The 22,300-nt window shown below is 45.5% G+C and overlaps 1 protein-coding gene across 1 annotated transcript in view; it reads right to left on the bottom strand.

Annotated features, from left to right (window-relative positions):
* The window catches only part of KIF23 (kinesin family member 23), a gene marked incomplete at its 3' end in the record, with an annotated part of 67,911 nt that overhangs the window by 38,715 nt on the left and 6,896 nt on the right, over positions 1-22,300 (bottom strand). The window contains exons 2-5 of the mRNA XM_082256314.1: positions 4,606-4,675; positions 4,287-4,415; positions 608-713; positions 388-524 (exon numbers count right to left, since the gene is read on the bottom strand). Coding sequence (XP_082112440.1) covers positions 388-524; positions 608-713; positions 4,287-4,415; positions 4,606-4,675 — 442 coding nt within the window. The remainder of the gene's footprint in view (positions 1-387; positions 525-607; positions 714-4,286; positions 4,416-4,605; positions 4,676-22,300) is intronic.

Here is a 22,300-nt window from a genome sequence, read left to right on the forward strand (position 1 = left end):
AAACTGAGTGCTTATAGCTGAGTGTGGGTGTATACCCCCCTGGGACTGCCCAGAAGCGCAGCCAAGCCTTTTCCTTCCTAGTGTCCTACTCCTGTAGGGGGCAGTATAACCCAATGGTTAAGAAGGATCAGGAACTGTGTCAGTCAATAAATGAAAGAAATCCCGGGACGACGCTGTATTCAGAGTCTTCTAGTGTAGAAGCAATACTTTCAATTTTTTTTTTACTGGGGTGGCAAAGGAATGGAGCATCAGTGTCTAAGAGCTTTATGTTAATAAGTCAAGGTCTGTTTTAGCAAATAAAATACATGCCATGAAAATACCTTGTCTTGATAGCCAAGAATAATACAGTATACAGTAAATGCCTTGAGACCAACATCGGAGACTTACATATTTCTTGGCCTGAAACCTGCTAATGCTGTTAAATATCATGCTGAGACAGCGCGGCAATAGTCCTCCTTGCCCAGGAGATCCAGTCATCGTATAAGTCTTTCCGCTTCCCGTTACACCGTATGTAAAGAGAAGACCTGTAAAACAAACCAGATCATTTAAAGTAAACATACAAGCCTACATCAGACTTAAGGGCGGAAATGAACCCAAAACAACATACCATTTTTACCACGAATAAGGTCTTCCACTAAGGGCTTAGCAACAACATCAAACAGATCTTTTTGGGTCATCTGCGTTCCAAAAACTTGTTTAAATGAGTATTGAGTCTATAAAAAAAGAACATGTAGTTAATCTCCCTAATCTAATCTGACTGTGCACAGCACATGATCAAATGCGCAATTCTTTCATCATAAAGCTATCATTTGGTTACGACCTTTTTGTAATTAAAAATATACATTATATTAAAAAGACAAAAATAGGATTTTTGACTTACCGTAAAATCTATTTCTCTGATGTTCATTGATGGACAACTGATATTCATAACCATTGGGTTATACTGCTCCCTACAGGAGTAGGACACTAGGCTGAAAAGAAATCTGGCTACACCCAAGAGCAGTCCCTGGGGGTATACTCCCTCTCTCTGCTATAGGTACTGGGTCCGTCAATGAACATCAGAGAAATGGATTTTACAGCAAGTCAAAAATTGTATTTTCTCTTTTGTTCATTGATGGACACAGCTCCTGATATTCATAACCATTGGGGTGTCCCAAAGCAGTGCTAAACATGAGGGGTGGGAACAAAAAAAAAAAAAGGCTAAAACATTAGCACCCAAGGCAACAGGAGCACAATCAAAAAACTGGAGCAAAAAAAGAAGAAGGTACGCACCATGGAGTGTGGCCAAAGGTTGTTGGAACAAGACCGCCAAAAGCAGACACCTGGCCCTTGATGTTACTCAAGGCCAATTTCTGTTCAACCCTTGTGGAAAGCCAAGATCCGAGCTACCGAGAAGGCGAGGATGAACCTTGAGAGACTCACACCACGCAATGTACGTCTTCCACATACGATGTTAGATCTTCCTAGGAGGTAGATTTCCTAGCGTTCAACAGTGTAGCAATCACCGACTGGGAAACCCTATCCTTCAGCACCTGGTGTTCAACAACCAAGCAGTCAAAGCCAGCGACTAAAATAGGATGGAAGATCGGTCCTTGGGATAGCAGATCGTCCCTGAGAGGAAGCTGCCAAAGAACTTTGGCAACCAGCCACACCAGATCAACGTACCAAGCCCAGCGAAGCCAGTCTGCAGCCACTACGATGACCGGAATCCCTTCTGCCTCTATCCCATGTAGAAGTCTTGGCAGAATCTTGAGGGGGGAAGGCGACAGACGACACTTCAACCACTGGGGTCACCAACACGTCTGTGGCATCCGCCAGAGGATCCCCTGATGGAGCCACAAACCTCTGCACCTTTTTGTTAAGTCGGGACTGCAACAGATCCACCTCAGAGGTGCCCCACCGGAGACACAGCTGATTAAACACCTCCGGACGAAGGGACCACTCCCCGTGGTCCATCACTTGCTAACTGAGGTAATCTGCCTGCCAATTTTCCACCCCGGGAACGTGTACGGCAGAGAGGGCTGGAATGAACCGTTCTGCACACCTTAGAATGCCGGCTACCTGCAGAGCCATCAGGACACTTCTTGTGCCCCCTTGGTGATCGACATAAGCCACAGCCGTGGCATTGTCTGATTGAATGTGCACTGGACAACCCTGAAGATGATCCAGAAACCGTCTGATCGCTCGGAGTTCCCGGACATTGATCGGTAGTCTTCCTCTTAGCATCCAGACCCCCCTGAGCAGAATGCTTGCCAAGGATGCCTCCCCAGTCGGACAGGCTGGCATCTGTGGTGACCACTGTCCAATACAAGGGGAGGACGGAATTTCCCAGCCGAAGCGCCGGAGAACAAAGCCCCCATTTCCTGGACTCCTTCATGCCCTGACTCAGCCGAATCTGATTGTCCAGAGAATGCAGAGTCTTGTCCCATTTGGTCAGAATTTCCCTTTGCAGGGACCTCCGTATGGAACTGTGCAAATTGAACTGCCTCAAAAAGGTAGACACCATCAGTCACAGCACCTGCATGCAAGTCTGGAGGGATGACCATTTGTTGGACAGCAGGAGGCGAATTGCAGCCTGCAATTTTTGGCATTTGTCCATAGGAAGGAGCACTCTGGCTAAGGCCAAGTCCAGAGTCCGGCCCAGATAATCCAGCTTTGTGGACAGCACCAGAGCAGACTTCTGAAAATTCAGAATCCAGCTGAACTCCCGCAGAGTTCGTATCGTGATCTACAGGTTCTCCACCAGAGCAGAGGGAGACTGTCCACGTAGCCCAGTACCGCGATCCCCTGTAGCGCAGCAAATTTTTGAAGTCTGATCCGCAGACCAGCACTTGAGCCAAAAAAACACACAGAAGGACCACGGCCAAAACACAGGCGAGCCATTAGGGGAGCCGCATCCAAAGAGACACCACATCACAGATAAACTGCAGCCCCTGGCCTAGCTGGTACACAAATTTGGCCGGGGGGGGGGGGGAATAGCGGTTCCCCCTCCAGGTCACGGTGTAGGAGCTTAGCCCACTCGGTCAGTTTGCGACACCAGGGCAATGGTGAATACCGGCCTCATTGCCGAACCAGCCAGAGTGTACAGTGCGTGCCACAGCCTCTGCCTTCTGGTCAGCCGGATCCTTAAAGCCGGGGACTCTTCAACCGGAATCATGATTCCTTGCAAAAACTTTCCATTACTCTGCCCCCCCCTTGTGTGAAGGGAAAGAGGGGAGAATAGATCCAACGCTGTGCAAGGCTGTCCAAGCAGCACAAGCCACTGGCATCTGCTGCTGTCAATCAAACGCAGTGAGAAGTGGGGGAGTGGCTAAAGCAGGATACACTATACAGCTTTTGTTGTCAGATTTCCTTTAGATTTACCTTCAACTATGTAGTGCAAGGGCCTGCCTGATTGCATACAAATTAAAAGCGTTTAGATTTGACCTCATATGGTTTTGGTAAATCTAAAGGAAAAAATCTAAAGACAATTGTATAGTGTGTATGGCCCATTAGCCCCGCTGTCTGTATGGAGCTCAGCCTGCCCCTATAGAAAAATGTCTTGCTACGGGGACACACTAAAGAAAAAGAGGAAGAAAGACCGCCGCAGAGGAACCTGAGAATAGGAGGATCAGGGCTGCTACCTGCAATTCCATTACACAGATTACAGGGGAGTATAACCGGTTTGTTATTTTCATTAAAAAAAATAAAACAAACATTTACTTTAGTAACACTTTCATATAGGGTGCCGATTTATCAGTTAAAGGAATTGTAAAGGCAGAAGGCATTTTATCTTAATGCATTCTCTGTCCAGTGATGTCCACCAGTCCCTCGGCCGTCCCGGACTCCCCCTCCTGATTGGTTAAACACCGTGGCAGCGCCACTGGCTCCTGCGGCTGGCAAAGTCAGTTAGGAGGGAGAGAGAACACCAAGCTGCAGTTTGGCTTGGGGTCCCCCAAAGCAAGCTGCTTGCTGTGGGGGCACCTGACAGGAGAGAGGGGCTAGGAGCAGCGACGAGGGACCCGAGAAGAGGATCTGGGCTGCTCTGTACAAAACCAACTGCACAGAGGGAAGTATAACATGGGAAAAAAAATTTTGACTTTATAATCACTTTAAAGACAACATTGTAGAAGCCAACTTCTTTTAGATTCTCTCAAACTCCCTTCTGAACACAGCAGGCAGGGGAAGAAGAGGGACGATTACTTCTCTGACTTATGTATCACTGGAGCTCTGAAAAGATATTTTCTCCTCAAACCAATAGTTAACTTTTAAAGAAAACATTTAAGAATCAGCAGAAAGGTCCTCACCTCTTTGTATTCCCCATTCCTGTTGACTTTACAGCCATCTGGTTGGTGCAGTTGCACGGTGGTCTCATTGATCACTTCAATGCAGCACTCCTGGTCAGGTGGACTCAGTGGGCGCACCCTACAGTAAACCTGAGGAAGAAAATTTGTACAAGAACAAAGTCAGCACAATGCAGAGACCAGAGTACACAACATTCATTATCAGAGAAGCAAATAAAAAAATATCTAAAAATTCTGTTCAGAAATAAAACGACTGGATGAATACAAACGCTGATGAATGCTGTGGGGGAGGGATAAATACAAAAACAAAATTGCAACTTACACCAACTGGATCTTTCTGCACGGGGTTAGACGGCTTCTTGGGAGCGTGCCTCCGTGGAGGTTTGGCTCGGCTACAAAGAAAAAAAAAAAAAAGAATGTAGAACACATTTATTAGGCATAAAAGGTATGACTACATTACATATGCTGAAAATGCCATTAAGCTCCTGGTGTTGGACCTTCTTCCCCCAGCCTAATCCAATCGCATTTCTTTTTCCTGGGAAGAAAGTACTTTTTTTGGTTGTATTCACTTCCACTTACTCATCTAGGTGAGGGTGTCATCCCCTTGGCCCACCTGCAGCCTCCTAGGATATTATTACCTCACACATCCCCTGCATATGAGCACACAGCCGGGGGCCTTGCTGTATTTTTATTGCAGCCTCCTATGATATTATTACCTCACACATCTGCATGTGAGCACACAGCCGGGGGCCTTGCTGTATTTTTATGCAAAAAAAATGGTGAGGGTGAAGGGTCTGCATTAAAATGCAGCTTAACTTTGGGCTGGGCAAATCCCAAGTAGCCAATGTTTTTTAAAAAATACAAGTCCAAACCAGTATAGATCCCACCACATTACCCAGTCCATACCAGTATAGATCCCAGCACATTACCCAGTCCATACCAGTATAGATCCCAGCACATTACCCAGTCCATACCAGTACAGATCCTAACACATTACCCAGTCCATACCAGTATAGATCCAAGCACATTACCCAGTCCATACCAGTATAGATCCTAACACATTACCCAGTCCAAACCAGTATAGATCCCACCACATTACCCAGTCCATACCAGTATAGATCCTAACACATTACCCAGTCCAAACGAGTATAGATCCCACCACATTACCCAGTCCATACCAGTATAGATCCCAGCACATTACCCAGTCCATACCAGTATAGATCCCAGCACATTACCCAGTCCATACCAGTATAGATCCTAACACATTACCCAGTCCATACCAGTATAGATCCAAGCACATTACCCAGTCCATACCAGTATAGATCCAAGCACATTACCCAGTCCATACCAGTATAGATCCTAACATTTCCCAATCCATACCAGTATAGATTCTACCATTACCCAGTCCATACCAGTATAGATCCTAACATTACCCAGTCCATACCAGTATAGATCCTAACACATTCCCAATCCATACCAGTATAGATCCTAACATTACCCAGTCCATACCAGTATAGATCCTAACATTACCCAGTCCATATCAGTATAGATCCTAACATTACCCAGCCCATACCAGTATAGATCCTAACACATTACCCAGCCCATACCAGTATAGATCCTAACACATTACCCAGCCCATACCAGTATAGATCCTAACATTACCCAGTCCATACCAGTATAGATCCTAACACATTACCCAGCCCATACCAGTATAGATCCTAACACATTACCCAGTCCATACCAGTATAGATCCTAACATTACCCAGTCCATACCAGTATAGATGCTAACACATTACCCAGTCCATACCAGTATAGATGGTAACGCATTACCCAGTCCATACCAGTATAGATGGTAACGCATTACCCAGTCCATACCAGTATAGATGGTAACGCATTACCCAGTCCATACCAGTATAGATGGTAACGCATTACCCAGTCCATACCAGTATAGATGGTAACGCATTACCCAGTCCATACCAGTATAGATGGTAACGCATTACCCAGTCCATACCAGTATAGATGGTAACATTACCCAGCCCATACCAGTATAGATGGTAACATTACCCAGCCCATACCAGTACAGATCCTAACACATTACCCAGCCCATACCAGTATAGATCCTAACACATTACCCAGTCCATACCAGTATAGATCCTAACACATTACCCAGCCCATACCAGTACAGATCCTAACACATTACCCAGCCCATACCAGTACAGATCCTAACATTACCCAGTCCATACCAGTATAGATCCTAACACATTACCCAGTCCATACCAGTACAGATCCTAACATTACCCAGTCCATACCAGTATAGATGCTAACACATTACCCAGTCCATACCAGTATAGATGGTAACATTACCCAGTCCATACCAGTATAGATCCTAACATTACCCAGTCCATATCAGTATAGATCCTAACATTACCCAGCCCATACCAGTATAGATCCTAACACATTACCCAGCCCATACCAGTATAGATCCTAACACATTACCCAGCCCATACCAGTATAGATCCTAACATTACCCAGTCCATACCAGTATAGATCCTAACACATTACCCAGCCCATACCAGTATAGATCCTAACACATTACCCAGTCCATACCAGTATAGATCCTAACATTACCCAGTCCATACCAGTATAGATGCTAACACATTACCCAGTCCATACCAGTATAGATGGTAACGCATTACCCAGTCCATACCAGTATAGATGGTAACGCATTACCCAGTCCATACCAGTATAGATGGTAACGCATTACCCAGTCCATACCAGTATAGATGGTAACGCATTACCCAGTCCATACCAGTATAGATGGTAACGCATTACCCAGTCCATACCAGTATAGATGGTAACGCATTACCCAGTCCATACCAGTATAGATGGTAACATTACCCAGCCCATACCAGTATAGATGGTAACATTACCCAGCCCATACCAGTACAGATCCTAACACATTACCCAGCCCATACCAGTATAGATCCTAACACATTACCCAGTCCATACCAGTATAGATCCTAACACATTACCCAGCCCATACCAGTACAGATCCTAACACATTACCCAGCCCATACCAGTACAGATCCTAACATTACCCAGTCCATACCAGTATAGATCCTAACACATTACCCAGTCCATACCAGTACAGATCCTAACATTACCCAGTCCATACCAGTATAGATGCTAACACATTACCCAGTCCATACCAGTATAGATGGTAACATTACCCAGTCCATACCAGTATAGATGGTAACGCATTACCCAGCCCATACCAGTATAGATCCTAACACATAACCCAGCCCATACCAGTATAGATAATCCAGCATTATATTTCCCCCATTGAGAGCTGATGCGTTTTCTAAGTGTTCCTTATTTTCTTTGAGCTGTATATTACACTTTGTTTTGGAGAACATACATGAAAAACGTTCCCATCAGAGGGACACCTTTGCTGGTGGAAGCAAAAGTAGTCCATGGCTTTGTAGTCCGCCCTGAAATCTGTCAGCTACCAGAGTGAAGGACAAAAGAATAGGGAATACGTTTTACCGAGCTCAGTAAACCAACTATGGAGTCAGGGAAAACGTCCACAGTGCCCCATCTCAGCACCTGTGTACAAGGCCTCACGGCGTCTGTGCTACACTTAATACTAGGAGGCCTTGCAGCAAATATGTTTTTCAAACTCAGGAACAATTGTGGGACTTATCGTTCCCTCTATACACCCATTGCCTGTACATTCCTGTGCAGGGAACGCTGCTCCTCAAAACAAATACCGAGCATACCTCCAGCTACAGATCACAGCACTGTGCGATTTACATTGTCCAAATGTGTGAAAAGTACACAACTCCCTACCACTCCCCACAATCACTGACTATACAGAAAGACAACGAGTGTCTCTAGAGAATGATATAGAGAGCTCCCTGACTCTAGAAATTCTTCCTTTACAAATGGTTAAAGAATACACAGCATTTTACAGATTCTTTACCAAATCCTTTGTAAATCTGCAGCTCCAACACACAATGACCTTTGATCCAGACACTCCGCAGACAAAACACCTTTACTTCACGCATTAATTATGTTTGCAAAAGGAAGCAATCCTAAAAAAGGACAAAGTATCTTTTGATTGCCATGATTAGAAGACAACTCTGGTCTGAAACTGTAAATATTCCCTTTTGTCTGATCCTGGGAGTGATACAGGAAAAAAGCTGGCCTACACTGAATACAAGATCACAGGGAAACAAAGGGGGGGGATAAATAAAAGGAGGAAATCTCGCCAAAGTAAAAGCCCGGTACACACTACCATATTTTTTCCAACCCAGCAGAATGACGAAAAAAAAAAAAAAAAAAAAAACACTGACCACTCAGTTTGGAGCCACTGTACTATGCGATGTTAGTACAGTGATCTCCCCTAATTGTGTTTTGATAGGGGACACGCCCCCCCCCCCCTCCTTTTGGATGACAAGCTTCACGCAAAAAAGTTTTAAAAAGTATAGGTCAGGGGTCAGCAACCTTTTTCCACTTAAGGGCCGGATTCAATGTATATGAATGCATGAAGGGTCACATTCATCTGCTAATTAACATTACACAGCCCACCCCTCTGGACCCCTTTACATTACACAGTCCCCCCTGCACCTCTTTACATTACACAGCCCACCCCTCTGCACCTCTGGACCCCTTTACATTACACAGCCCCCCCCCCTCTGCACCTCTGGACCCCTTTACATTACACAGCCCACCCCTCCTGCACCTCTGGACCCCTTTACATTACACAGCCCCCCCCTCCTGCACCTCTGGACCCCTTTACATTACACAGCCCCCCCCCCTCCTGCACCTCTGGACCCCTTTACATTACACAGCCCCCCCCCCTCCTGCACCTCTGGACCCCTTTACATTACACAGCCCCCCCCCCTCCTGCACCTCTGGACCCCTTTACATTACACAGCCCACCCCTCTGCACCTCTGGACCCCTTTACATTACAAAGCCCACCCCTCTGCACCTCTGGACCCCTTTACATTACACAGTCCCCCCTGCACCTCTGGACCCCTTTACATTACACAGCCCCCCTGCACCTCTGGACCCCTTTACATTACACAGCCCCCTGCACCTCTGGACCCCTTTACATTACACAGCCCCCTGTACCTCTGGACCCCTTTACATTACACAGCCCCCCCTGCACCTCTGGACCCCTTTACATTACACAGCCCCCCTGCACCTCTGGACCCCTTTACATTACACAGCCCCCTGCACCTCTGGACCCCTTTACATTACACAGCCCCCTGCACCTCTGGACCCCTTTACATTACACAGCCCCCTGTACCTCTGGACCCCTTTACATTACACAGCCCCCCTCCTGCACCTCTCGACCCCTTTACATTACACAACCCCCCTGCACTCCTGAACCCCTTTACATTACACAGCCCCCACCTCTGGACCCCGTTACATTACACAGCCCCCCCCCGCACCTCTGGACCCCTTGTCCAGCCTTTGTTGCGCTAAAGGTGGCGATAATAGCCGGCAAATTAATTTTCTCTCAAAATCAAATTAAAAAGTTGAATATATATAAAATTGTATTAGACTTTTTAATATCCTGAATTTGAGAGAAAATTAATTTGTTTTTGTTGTGGTGATATACATACATACATTCATACATACACCTATTGGCCCAGTGTGAAATACTCCCTAGACCAGATGAATCGCACACTGAGCAGACCTCACTCACAGATCCTGCTCTCTGGTAGGCAGAAAGCAATATAGATTTGCCTGCTGCTCGTCTGATAGGCAGACAGAGCCAAAAACTATACTCTCTCACTAACACCTACCTAGGAAGCTGCTACATAACTCCTAAACTTGCACAGTTTAGGAGATATTTACTTTAGCAGCCCGGGTGAGGTCACCAACCCATGCGCACTGCGCTCTCGATGGACGGTGTGCTGTCCATTGAGGGAGCCGTGCCAGGGGATTGGCGTCACTGGGGCTAGGCCAAACACCTGCAACCCGTGAACCTGGAAGGAAGACTAGGTGAAGATGGAAGCTGTGTCAATGAACTGCTGGAGGGCTTCCTTTTCAGGTAGGCCTTTAATAATGTGCTAGTATGCAATGTATACTAGCACATTATGCTCTTATCTTGCAAGGAGAAGATTTTTTGGTTTTCTTTTTTTGCAGTTTACTACCTTTTTACCGGATCAGTCTAGAGGTGTCAGAAAATGTTCCTGGAAAGGGTAAAAGCAATTAAATGTAAGACCGCACTCAGCTCAATATCCCTGGTGTCATGGGGGATACTGGGCATGTATTGGGAATGTGCGCTCTAAGGCCGGGTTCGCACTATTGCAATGTCAGGCATCGCTTGTAATTCGCACTGCATTCCTGTGCAGATCACATGCGATGTCTATGCTATGCAAAATTTAGCCAAACTGTATGGCTGAAATCGCATCAAAATGGCGCAGGACCCTTTTTTTGGTCTGCACTGGAATCGGTACGCATGGGTGTCCACACCTATGTGATTCGATTCCTGCACCATTTGACAGTTCGCACTGCAAACCGGTCTGGGGGGTGTCATTAACCACTGGGACTGGAAGGATTTGCCCCCCTTAATGACCAGGCGCTATTTTGCAATTCGACACTGCGTTATTTTAACGGACGAATTGCGCGGTTGTGCAACGCTGTATCTAAACTAAATTTACGTCCTTTAATTCCCACAAAGATCGATCTTTTGTTTTGTTTTTTTTGTTTTGTTTTTTTTTAATTATTTATTTATTTATTCAAAAACACTGAAGATATTCCATTACATCATTTCAAGTCCAATCCACATTGTAAAACATTTAACAAATGATTATTTCAACCATCATCTATTATACCGAAATTGATCGAGATTATAGGACTTAATTCAGTCAACTAGAATCATCAGAACTCTCCCTTGTCCCTAATATTTTCTAATATTTTTAAGTAAAAAAGGAAAAAGAATATACAAAGTAGGGCTGGGCGATAAATCGATTTAATGATTTTTTAGTTTGAAACAATTTTTTTTTTCAAACTCGAGTTTTTTTCTACAATTGTTTTTTCCGCCTTGTGCAGCCAGCCCCCGCGTAACTACACACACCCTGGGCTCCAGCCAGCTCCTAGTCCGCCGCACAGGAACCGAACTCCCCTAGGACCACCGCCGCGCCTGGATGTGACGTCAGCTGCGGGCGGTGCGTCTGTACAGGGGCTGCGGCGCGCTGCGATAGGTACAGAGAACTCCCCGGCCTAGATGTGACATCAGCTGCCGGGAGAGGAAGCGGGCGGTGCGTCTGAACAGGCCAGGGGCTGTGATAGGATAGGTACCTATCCTATCACAGCCCCTGTACAGACGCACCGCCCGCTTCCTCTCCCGGCAGCTGACGTCACATCCAGGCGCGGCGGTGGCCGGTTACTGGGGAGTTCTCTGTACCCATCACAGCCCCTGGACAATCACCAAGCACACCATTTACTGCTCTCTCCAGCAGGACAGTCAGTCACTTAGCACTCTATACGGCTCTCTCCAGCAGGACAGTCAGTCACTTAGCACTCTATACGGCTCTCTCCAGCAGGACAGTCAGTCACTTAGCACTCTATACGGCTCTCTCCAGCAGGACAGTCAGTCACTTAGCACTCTATACTGCTCTCTCCAGCAGGACAGTCAGTCACTTAGCACTCTATACTGCTCTCTCCAGCAGGACAGTCAGTCACTTAGCACTCTATACGGCTCTCTCCAGCAGGACAGTCAGTCACTTAGCACTCTATACTGCTCTCTCCAGCAGGACAGTCAGTCACTTAGCACTCTATACTGCTCTCTCCAGCAGGACAATCATTTAGCACTCTATACTGCTTTCTTGAACAGAATTATTTTATGCTTTCTCCAGCAAGAGTCAACAAGTACGTTATACCACTCTCTCCAGCAGGACAGTCACTAAGAACTGTATTCTGCTCTCTCCACAAAGTCGGTCTACAGACTCTATACTGCTCTCTCCAATAGAATTCTATACTGCTCTCTCCAGCAAGACAGTCAAACATTCTACATTGCTTAGGACAGTCAACAAGCACTCTATTTACTACTCACCCAATAGAACTCTACTATGCTTTCTTCAGCAAGACAGTCTACAAGCACTTTATAAAGTTGCACTTTTGACACTATATCTGATGTCTGCAGTCATTTTTTAAATGCATTGAAAAAAAGAAAAAAAAAAAAAAAATCAAATCGAAACTCAAATTTTTCTTTAACCACTTGCTGACCGCCGCACGACTATCTACGGCGGCGGTCAGCCCCTCACAGGCAAAGTGACGTAGGTCTACGTCGCTCGCCTGTGAGGGTTTAGGGAGCGAGCGCGCGCCGCCGGAGGCGCGCTCCCGCTCCCGCGTGGTCACGGACCCCCCCGCGCGTGTGACCGGCGGACCCGATCGCCGCCGGCCACTCTGCGATCGGCGGGGGAGAGGGAGAAAGTCAGGCAGCTTGTGTAAACAAGCTGCCTGTCATTCTCCTCTCTGTATGAGAGATGATCACATGGATCTACTATGTAGATCCATTGATCACTCTGCATACAGTTGAAGCCACAGCCAATCACAGTTAGAATCACGCCCCTAGGGACACACACAGCCCCTCCCTCTCAAATAAAGTTAACCCCTTCACTACCAGTGTATTTTTACAGTAACAGTGCATATATATAGCACTGATTACTGTAGAAATGTCACTGGTAACCCCAAAAGTGTCAAAAATGTCAGTCAAGGGTCCGATCTGTCCGCCGCAATGTCGCAGTACCGCAAAAAAATCGCAGATCGCCGCCATTACGCGTTAAAAAAAAAAAACAACAAAAATGACAAAAATCTTTCCCTTTGTTAGTAAACGCAATAACTTTTGCGCAAACCAATCAAAATACGCTTTTTGCGATTTTTTTTACCAAACATAGGTAGCATAAAACAAATTGGCCGAAAATATTAAAAAATTTTGATTTTTACATTTTTTTTTGGGGGGAATTTCATATAAAAAAAAGGGAAAAATATTGCTATTTTTGCAAAATTTACGCTCTTTTTTTGTTTATAGCGCGTGATCAAAAAAAATCGCACAGGTGATCAAATCCCGCCAAAAGAAAGCTCTGTTTGTGGGAAAAAAAGGACGCCAAATTCGTTTAGGTACAGCGTCGCACGACCGCGCAATTGTCCGTTAAAGTCACGCAGTGCCGAATCGCAAAATACCCTCTGGTCGTTTAGCAGCCAAATCCTCCGGGGCTTAAGTGGTTAAAAATCAAAGATTTTTTTTTTTTTTTTTTTTTAGGCAAAATCGCCCAGCCCTAATACAAAGTATAAAAAGAAAGAAGAAAGGGGAAAAAAATCTCTTTTGATCACCTGTGCGATTTTTATTTTTTGCACTATAAAAAAAAAAAAAAAAAGCGACAACTTTGAAAAAAAAAAAAAAAAAATATATATTTTTCACATTCTGCTATATAACATTCCCCCCCAAAAAAATAAAAACTAACATTTTAGGCCAAGTTGATTTCTGCTACATATTTTTGGTAAAAATCGCAATAAGCGTATTTTGATTGGTTTGCGTGTCTACCAACTACGGGAAAGATTTTTGTAATTTTTATTGTTTTTTTTCTAGTAATAGCAGCGATCTGCGATTTTTAGCGGGACTTCGACATTGCGGCGACAGATCGGACCCCTAACTGACATTTGAGACTTGGGGGGGGGGGGGGGGTGGAGGGTGGACCAGTGACATTACTACAGTAATCAGTGCTAAAAATATGCACTGTCACTGTACTAATGACACTGGCAGGGAAGGGGTTAACACCGTGGGTGATCAAGGGGTTAAATGTGAGCCTAGGGGAGTGATTCTAACTGTGGGGGGGGGGCGTGCCTTCTGAAATGACCATAGAGACATGTGATCCTATATAGAAGGATCACATGATCTCTATGATCATCCCAGGGAGAAGGACGGTCGGCTGTGTTTACAACAGCCGACTGTCCTCTCTCTGTGTGAAACGATTGCGTGTGTCAGGCAGCAATCGGAGCCGCCCGACACCCGCATTGGCTTCCCCGCTGAGGGCGCCACCAGCGGCGCACGCTCCCCCCCTCTAGCTGCCTCCAGACAAGCCACGTAGACCTACGTAGTTTTGCCTGTAGGAGCCAGCCTGCCGCAGTAAAAACAATGTAAGAGGTGGACAAGTGGTTAACTCTACATTGACACCCCAAGCGTTTCGCAGATGTCAGTGTGCACCAGTATGCAATGCGGAAACCAGCACTGAATTGCAGGGTTTCCCGCATCTCACCAGTGTAAACCGGGACCATCCTCTTTATACATGTAGATGAAGGGTAACACCCAAACCCAGGCCTCGACAAAACCCGGGCGCCAGGTCGCATTTGCGACTAGAATTAGCGACCTGGCGCCTGGGGGTGCCCTGCAGAGGGTGTCCTGTCATTTTTGTATGGACTTCCGCGCACGGAGTGCACGGACTTCCGGGCCGTCCGAAAATTGAGGCCCCGGCTTTTCGGCCTACTTGAGATGAGGCTTCCAATGGGGAACTGGCGCCCTCTTGTGGTGACCGGGAGTAATGACTGTTGTAATTACTGTTTCCACTGTTTGTTCACAATGCATTACCATCTCCCTGTCCAGTTTGTTACCTTTGACAGGGAGTGTGGTTATTATTAATTTAAATTTATTTTTTTAATGTAAAAACTAAATAATATTTTTTTCTTTTTTTTTTTTAATTATTAAAAAAATATATATATTTTTTCCAATTATTATTATAAAAAAATGTTATATATATTAATCTTTTTTTTTTTTTTTTCTCATCGCCATGCCACAGCCGAAGGCCCCTTTCACACGGGCTGTCTGATCAGGTCCGCCTGTCAGTTTTTCAGGCAGACCTGATCGGACCCTTCATTCTCCTCTATGGAGCAGTAATCTGCCGCCATCTGATCCTGTCCGCCAAAAGCAGACGGATGGTGGTTCTATTTTCTATCCATCCCGTGGATCGGATCAGATGGCATCGGATGGAAAGAGACAGACAGTCTGTTTTCATCCAATTGCGCTAGAGGAGAGTGGGGTTCTAGTCGTATTTATGTGTAAATTTAGTATCCATTTTATTAAATAAAGCTTGGTTGTTAGTTTAAAAAAAAAAAAAAAAACTGGCTCCTAACTTTTTTAGCTGGCTCCTAGATTTCAGGAAAATTTGTCAAGCCCTGCCCAAACCTATTTATACAGCAAACCAACATTAGGTCAGAGAATGGCCCTTTGTGACCAAAGCCCAATGCACTGGAGGAGGGGAATACAATTATAATCCCAGCAATTGTTTGCAATAACGTTCTATAAGTGATGATCACACATCAAGGCAACACTGTTCCTTTTCTGTTTTGTGTCAGAACCTCACAACAATCACCAATACCACAAACATCAGCCACATCCGATTGCCACCACACTCCCCATTTACTGCAATTGTGCATAGAACTTCTAAAAAAAAATTGAGAAATTTTTAAATCGTTAGCTCACCTTTTAACGCTGGGTTCACACACGTGATGCGGGAACCAGCGCGATTCCAGTGCGGGTTCCCCCATCATGTCATTCACAGGCAGATCACACTGCCTTCTGTGAACCGCTGCGGTGTCAATGTAAAATTAATGACACCCCCAGATGGGTTCGCAGAGGGAACTGTGAAATGGTACAGGAATAGGATCGCATGAACACCTGTGTGATCAGATTCCAGTGCGGACCAAAGAAAAAGGGTCCTGCACCATTTTGGTCCTAATGCAATGCTAAATTCAGGTTGTATGGCTGAATTTGCATGGCATGTGGTGCGAGTCACATGCGATGTTTGGGTACGCACCAGTGTGAACCCAGCCTCAGGATAAATGAAAAGTGAACTCCTCTATACACCATGGTATGTTGGTAAGTGGCCCCATATGCACACTGTCTGCTCACCCGCACACCTGTCACATTAGGACCACAAGTTGCAGGAAAGAAAGTAGCTTGGTTCCCCCCCATCACCACAGACCGAGGCAATGCGGACTTTTTTGGTACCACCATACATTACAAAAGGTTTTTAAAAAAAAAAAAAAAGTATATTACAAAAAAAAAAAAAAATTAAAATGTAAACAAATATCATGCCCAAAAAGTCACACCAATAATTCTCACACCTGGCTTATATTGCTAATAAAATGGTACTATTAGCACCCCCTTTCGATCCAGGGATGTCCACAAGAGCCTTTCCTTTCCCGGGACTGACGCTTTTGATTGGCTTTTGGCAACTGCTGTCAATCACAGCCAGTGAGTCATTAACCACTTGCCGACTGCCTAGCGACTATTTACGTCGGCAGTCAGTCCCTCACAGGCAAAGTGACGTAGGTCTACGTCGCTAGCCTGTAAGGGTTTTGGGAGCGAGAGCGCACCGCCGGATGCGCGCTCCCGCTCGGTCCCGGACCCCCCCGTGCGTATGCCCGGTGGACACGATGTCCGCTGGGCACCCGCGATCATCCGTGACAGCGGGAGACAGGCAGGCGGCTAATGTAAACAAAGCCGCCTGTCATTCTCCCTTGTGTAAGAATGGTGATCATACGGTTCTACTATGTTGGACCATTGATAACTGTTACACATCAAGCCACAGCCAATCACGCCCCTAGGGTCACACAACCCCTCCCTCTCCAATAAAGTTAACCCCTTCACTGCCGGTGTCATTTTTACAGTAACAGTGCATATGTATATCACTGATTACTGCAGTAATGTCACTGGTACCCCCAAAAGTGTCAAAAATGTCAGTCAAGGGTGCGGTCTGTCCGCCGCAATGTCGCAGTACCGCAAAAAAAAAAAAAACACAAAAATCTTTCCCTTTGTTAGAAAACGCAATAACTTTTGCGCAAACCAATCAAAATATGCTTTTTGCGATTTTTTTACCAAACATATGGTAAAAAAAAAAAATTGGCCTAAAAGGTTAAAAAATTTTGATTTTTACATTTTATTTTTGGGGAATTTCATATAAAAAAAAAAATGTGAAAAATATTGTTTTTGCAAAATTGATGCTCTTTGTTTATAGCGCATAAAAAAAAAAAATAAAAAAAAAAAAAAAAAAATCGCACAGGTGATCAAATACCACCAAAAGAAAGCTCTGTTTGTGGGGAAAAAAAAAGGACGTGAAATTTGTTTAGGTACAGCGTCGCACGACCACGCAATTGTCCGTTAAAGTCACGCAGTGCCGAATCGCAAAATAGGCCCTGGTCAGGAAGGGGGTAAAATCTTACGGGGCCGCTAATCGGGAGCACGGCTGCTTGCTGTGGGGGCAACCAGCAGGAGTGAGGAGCCAGGAGCGCTGGCGTGGGACCCGACCAGGCTGCTCTGTGCAAAACCATTACATAGAACAGGAAGTAGAACGTTTCTTATTTAAAAACAAAAAAACAAGACTACTTTAAAGAGGAAGTAAACACGCTGAAAAACAAACCTGTAAAGAGAAAGCCATAATGAGCTAGTATGCATTACATAGTCATTCTGGGATGTAGTTACCCTTTATGAGTATGCAATTTCATGCACATTTTACCAAACAGTGTCGATGGGGGAATCCATCCCGCCAAGCCATTGTATTCTCCCAGTGGAGGGGGGGGGGGGGGTAGAGAGCCGTCCCGGCCGGGAGAAGACATTGATTGCCTATACCAGCCGCTAGCGATAATCAGTAAAAAGTGGCAGGCTGGTTGAGGGATCAATCAGCTTTGGTACACTCAGCCTGCCCATACATGGTTCCAATCTCGGCCGGTGTTCTATCGGATTACTGCTACCCGTCAGATTGTGTAACGGAAGGGACATCCTGACCAAAAAATACTTACTGCGCATGCGCTATGCGTTCCAAACACTTCATGATCAATGACCAATCAGCATCATCCATTGCACGCAATAGGTTGCTATACAGCCTCCAGAGCTGGTATACTGGCTGGGGAGAGGAGCGATGCAAAGAGAACATAAAGGGGTAGCAGAGTAGCTAATTAGTCCAAAAAGAACATCATGATGGTTTGCCAAAAGAATTTTCACAGTCATTTGTTTAAATTTGCAATTCTGCACCAATTAAGGTGAAACTGCCCTTCCACCTCACCCAGTCAGAGAATGTCTTGTTTTTATTAAATTAAAAATACAAGGCATACTATAAATGGTGGCAGTGCCAATGCGAGTGCCCCCTTGTGGTCAGTGTGCAGAGGGGAAGCAGCTTGGCACAGGACCACCAGGACCCGAACCCTGCTCTATGCATCCATAAGACAAAACCTCTGCTATCTCCTCAATGGCTGTGATTGACAGCAGTAGGAGCCAATGGCGCTGCTGCTGTTTTCTAGCCAATAAGGTGGGAGAGTTTATTTAATTTGGACACTTTACTTTGTTTTTTAATCACTTTTATTTCTATTACGAGAAATGTAAACATCCCTTGTAATAGGAATAGGGCGTGATAGGTCCTCTTTATGGAGAGATCTGGGGTCAATAAGACTCCACATCTCTCCTCTGGATAGATAAAAAAAAAAAAAACAGAAAAAAAACGATCTCAGCATTCCAGCTGAAGAAACAGCAGTGTTTACATCTGCCGATGCCAGATGTGACATCATAACTCCGCGCCCGGGCCTCCGAAGGTCAGATCTATGGTAAACAGCCGCCTGATTCCTTCTCCAGCTTGCCAGTTGCATGGGCAAGCTGGTAGAAGCACTGGAGGGCGGTGTCAGGGGGTTGGGACTAGGCTTGTGACGGTATCAGATTTTCATGCTGCGATTAATTGATTAAGGTTTTGCCACGGTATACGGTATTATCACGGTATTCTATTAAATTTAAATTATTAAATTTCCACCTCACTTCAATTTCATTGCTGAATTTAGGGGCTTTGGTTCACTTATGCACATTATTATATAGTCAGTCAGTACAGACTGTGAACCAGGCCTAAAATAGGTCATCAAGCAGTGTCTGGCCTAACTGGTGATAACTGGTCCTGGCGCTCTGCTCCGATCCGATGGCCTGGTCATTAAGAGGGCAAATCCTTGTGGTCAAGAAGTGGTTAAACCTGAAGGAGGTGTTGTTTATAAATTACTTTACTATTGCTTTAGGCCTGGTTCACATGTATGCGGGTTGGCGGTTCACATGTATGCGGGTTGGTGGTTCACATGTATGCGGGTTGGCGGCTCACATGTGCACAGGCATAGCAGCCCATTGATTTGAACGGGCTGCTATGCCCTCATTTTCCGCAGAAAAAAGGTGCATGCAGCATTTTTTTAAAATTCAGTGGCCTTGAAATCCATCCTGCTTTTGCACCATGCGACTAACCTGCAGTTCCTGCTCTAGCAGGCTTTCTGCATTTTTTGTATACGTGGGCACGGCATTTAAAAACAGTTTGCGTGTGCAGCAACGGCAGGTAAGTCGCATGGTGCAAAAGAAGGATGGATTTCATGGCCACTGCATTTTTTTAAATTCTGCATGCACCTTTTTTCAGCTGAAAACGCAGGCATAGCAGCTCAAGCCCATTCACATCAATGGGCTGCTATGCCTGTGCAAATGTGGGCCCCCAACCTGCATACATGTGAACCAGGCCTAAAGCAATAGTAAAGTCATTAATTGGTTAAACCTGCAGGAGGACCGGTGTTTTTATCTATTAATGACTTTACTATTGCTTTAGGCCTGGTTCACATGTATGCGGGTTGGTGGTTCACATGTATGCGGGTTGGTGGTTCACATGTATGCGGGTTGGGGGCCCACATTTGCACAGGCATAGCAGCCCATTGATGTGAATGGGCTTGAGCTGCTATGCCTGCGTTTTCAGCTGAAAAAAGGTGCATGCAGAATTTAAAAAAATGCAGTGGCCATGAAATCCATCCTTTTGCACCATGCGACTTACCTGCCGTTGCTGCACACGCAAACTGTTTTTAAATGCCGTGCCCACGTATACAAAAAATGCAGAAAGCTTGCCAGAGCAGGGACTGCAGGTTAGTCGCATGGTGCAAAAGCAGGATGGATCAAATCAATGGGCTGCTATGCCTGTGCAAATGTGGGCCGCCAACCCGCATACATGTGAACCGCCAACCCGCATACATGTGAACCGCCAACCCGCATACATGTGAACCAGGCCTAAAGCAATAGTAAAGTCATTAATAGATAAAAACACCGGTCCTCCTGCAGGTTTAACCACTTCTGGATCGCAAGGATTTGCCCCTTTAAAGACCAGGCCATCGGATCAGAGCGCCAGGACCAGTCATCACCAGGTAGGCCAGACACTGCTTGATGGCTATATAATAATGTAATGTGGGCTGCTATGCGTGTGTGTGTGTGTATATATATTAGAGCTGCACGATTCTGGCCAAAATGAGAATCACGATTTTTTAGCTTGGAATAAAGATCACGATTCTCTGTGTAACAAAAAAAAAAAAATTGGGATAACTTTACTGTTACGTTTTTTTTTTTTATTCATTAAAGTCTATTAATTGCGTTTGAAAGACTGCTGCGCAAATACAGTGTGACATAAAATATTACAACAATCGCCATTTTATTCTGTAGGGTCTTTGCTAAAAAAATATATAAAATGTTTGGGGGTTCTAAGTACTTTTCTAGCAAAAAAAAAAACTGATTTTAACTTGCAAGCAACAAGTGTCAGAAAAAGATCCAGTCTTTAAGAGGTTAAACTTCCTTTCTCCCTGGCAGAGGGAAGGAAAAGATACAATGTAATCATTTTTGTTTATAGTTACTGGGAGACTTAGCTGAAAGGGGTTAGCTGTGTGAGTGAATGAGTCATCCAGCTCACTGAAATGTATCAATTCACAAGTCAGACCCAGGAGCAGAGGAACTCGGTATTTTAAAAATGCCACAATAACAATACCGGGCTATGCAATACCGCGATATATCGAATTACCGAAAACCGGCATATGTCTAGTTGGGACACGTCCCCTCCACCGCCTGTAAAAACAACCAAGCGGCTAATCAGCTGCTATGATTTTTAAATGACAGGAAATCACCGGCAGAAAGAAGGATATCTGAATGAAGCCTGCAGCTGCACCCATTATCCAGATTTAAAGTGATTGTAAAGTCTCTCTTTTTTAACATGTTCTACATCCCTCCTCTGTGCAGTTGGTTTTGCACAGAGCAGCCTGGATCCTCCTCTGGTCCCTTTTCTGTGCTCCTGGCCCCTCCCTCTGTCAAGTGTCTCTAGTATCTACAGCAAGCAGCTTGCTATGGGGGCACCCGAGCCGAGCCACAGCTCCCTGTGTCTATTCAGATATGGACTGGCTGTCTGGCGCAGATAGCAGTGCAGCACAATTGGCTCCTGCTGCTGTCAATCAAAGTCAATGAGGAGGGGAGTCCCCAGCAGCTGAGAAACTCCTGCAACATCACTGGATAAAGATGGGTTTAGGTAAGTATTAGGGGGGGGGCTGGACACACAAGGCTTTTTTTTATCCTGATGCATAGAATGAACCTTCTGCCTTTACAATCACTTTAACCACTTAAAACTCCAATATGTCATAAGACTACCTAGGGAGAAGTGGTTAAAACCACTTAAAGCGGAACCCCACCCAAAAGGGGAAGTTTATTCTTTAAGAACTGGCCCCAACTCAGAACCCCACCCAAAACGGGAAGTTCATTCTTTAAGAACTCGCCCCCAACTCCTCTTGCACAATTGGCACTTTTGAGGAGCTGGGGGTGGAGGTTACGGGGGGATGGAGCAGGTATCCGATTTCCATGGGGCTTGGAATGGAAGTTCTCCTTCCTACCTCCCCCTGCAGTCTTCTGGGACACTGACAGGTCCCAGAAGACGGCATCCACCATTCACGATACGCCGCACAACTCGTGCATGCGCAGTGGGCACCCAGTTGTGAAGCCGCAAGCTGTCACAGCCGGTTGCCCGGCGACCTCGGAGCGGCACGCACGGGCTTCATATCATTGAAGTCAATGCAGGTCGTCCCAAAGTAGTTCAGGACCCTTTTTCTAAGTCGGAGCGACTTGTGTCACTCCTATTAGAACGGGTCCGCAGCTTCTCTATGGCAGGCGACCCACCGCGAAACTGTCCGGCGACCA

Source organism: Pelophylax lessonae, assembly GCF_965119305.1.
Source record: "Pelophylax lessonae genome assembly, chromosome: 4".
In the NCBI taxonomy this organism is placed as follows: Eukaryota; Metazoa; Chordata; class Amphibia; order Anura; family Ranidae; genus Pelophylax; species Pelophylax lessonae.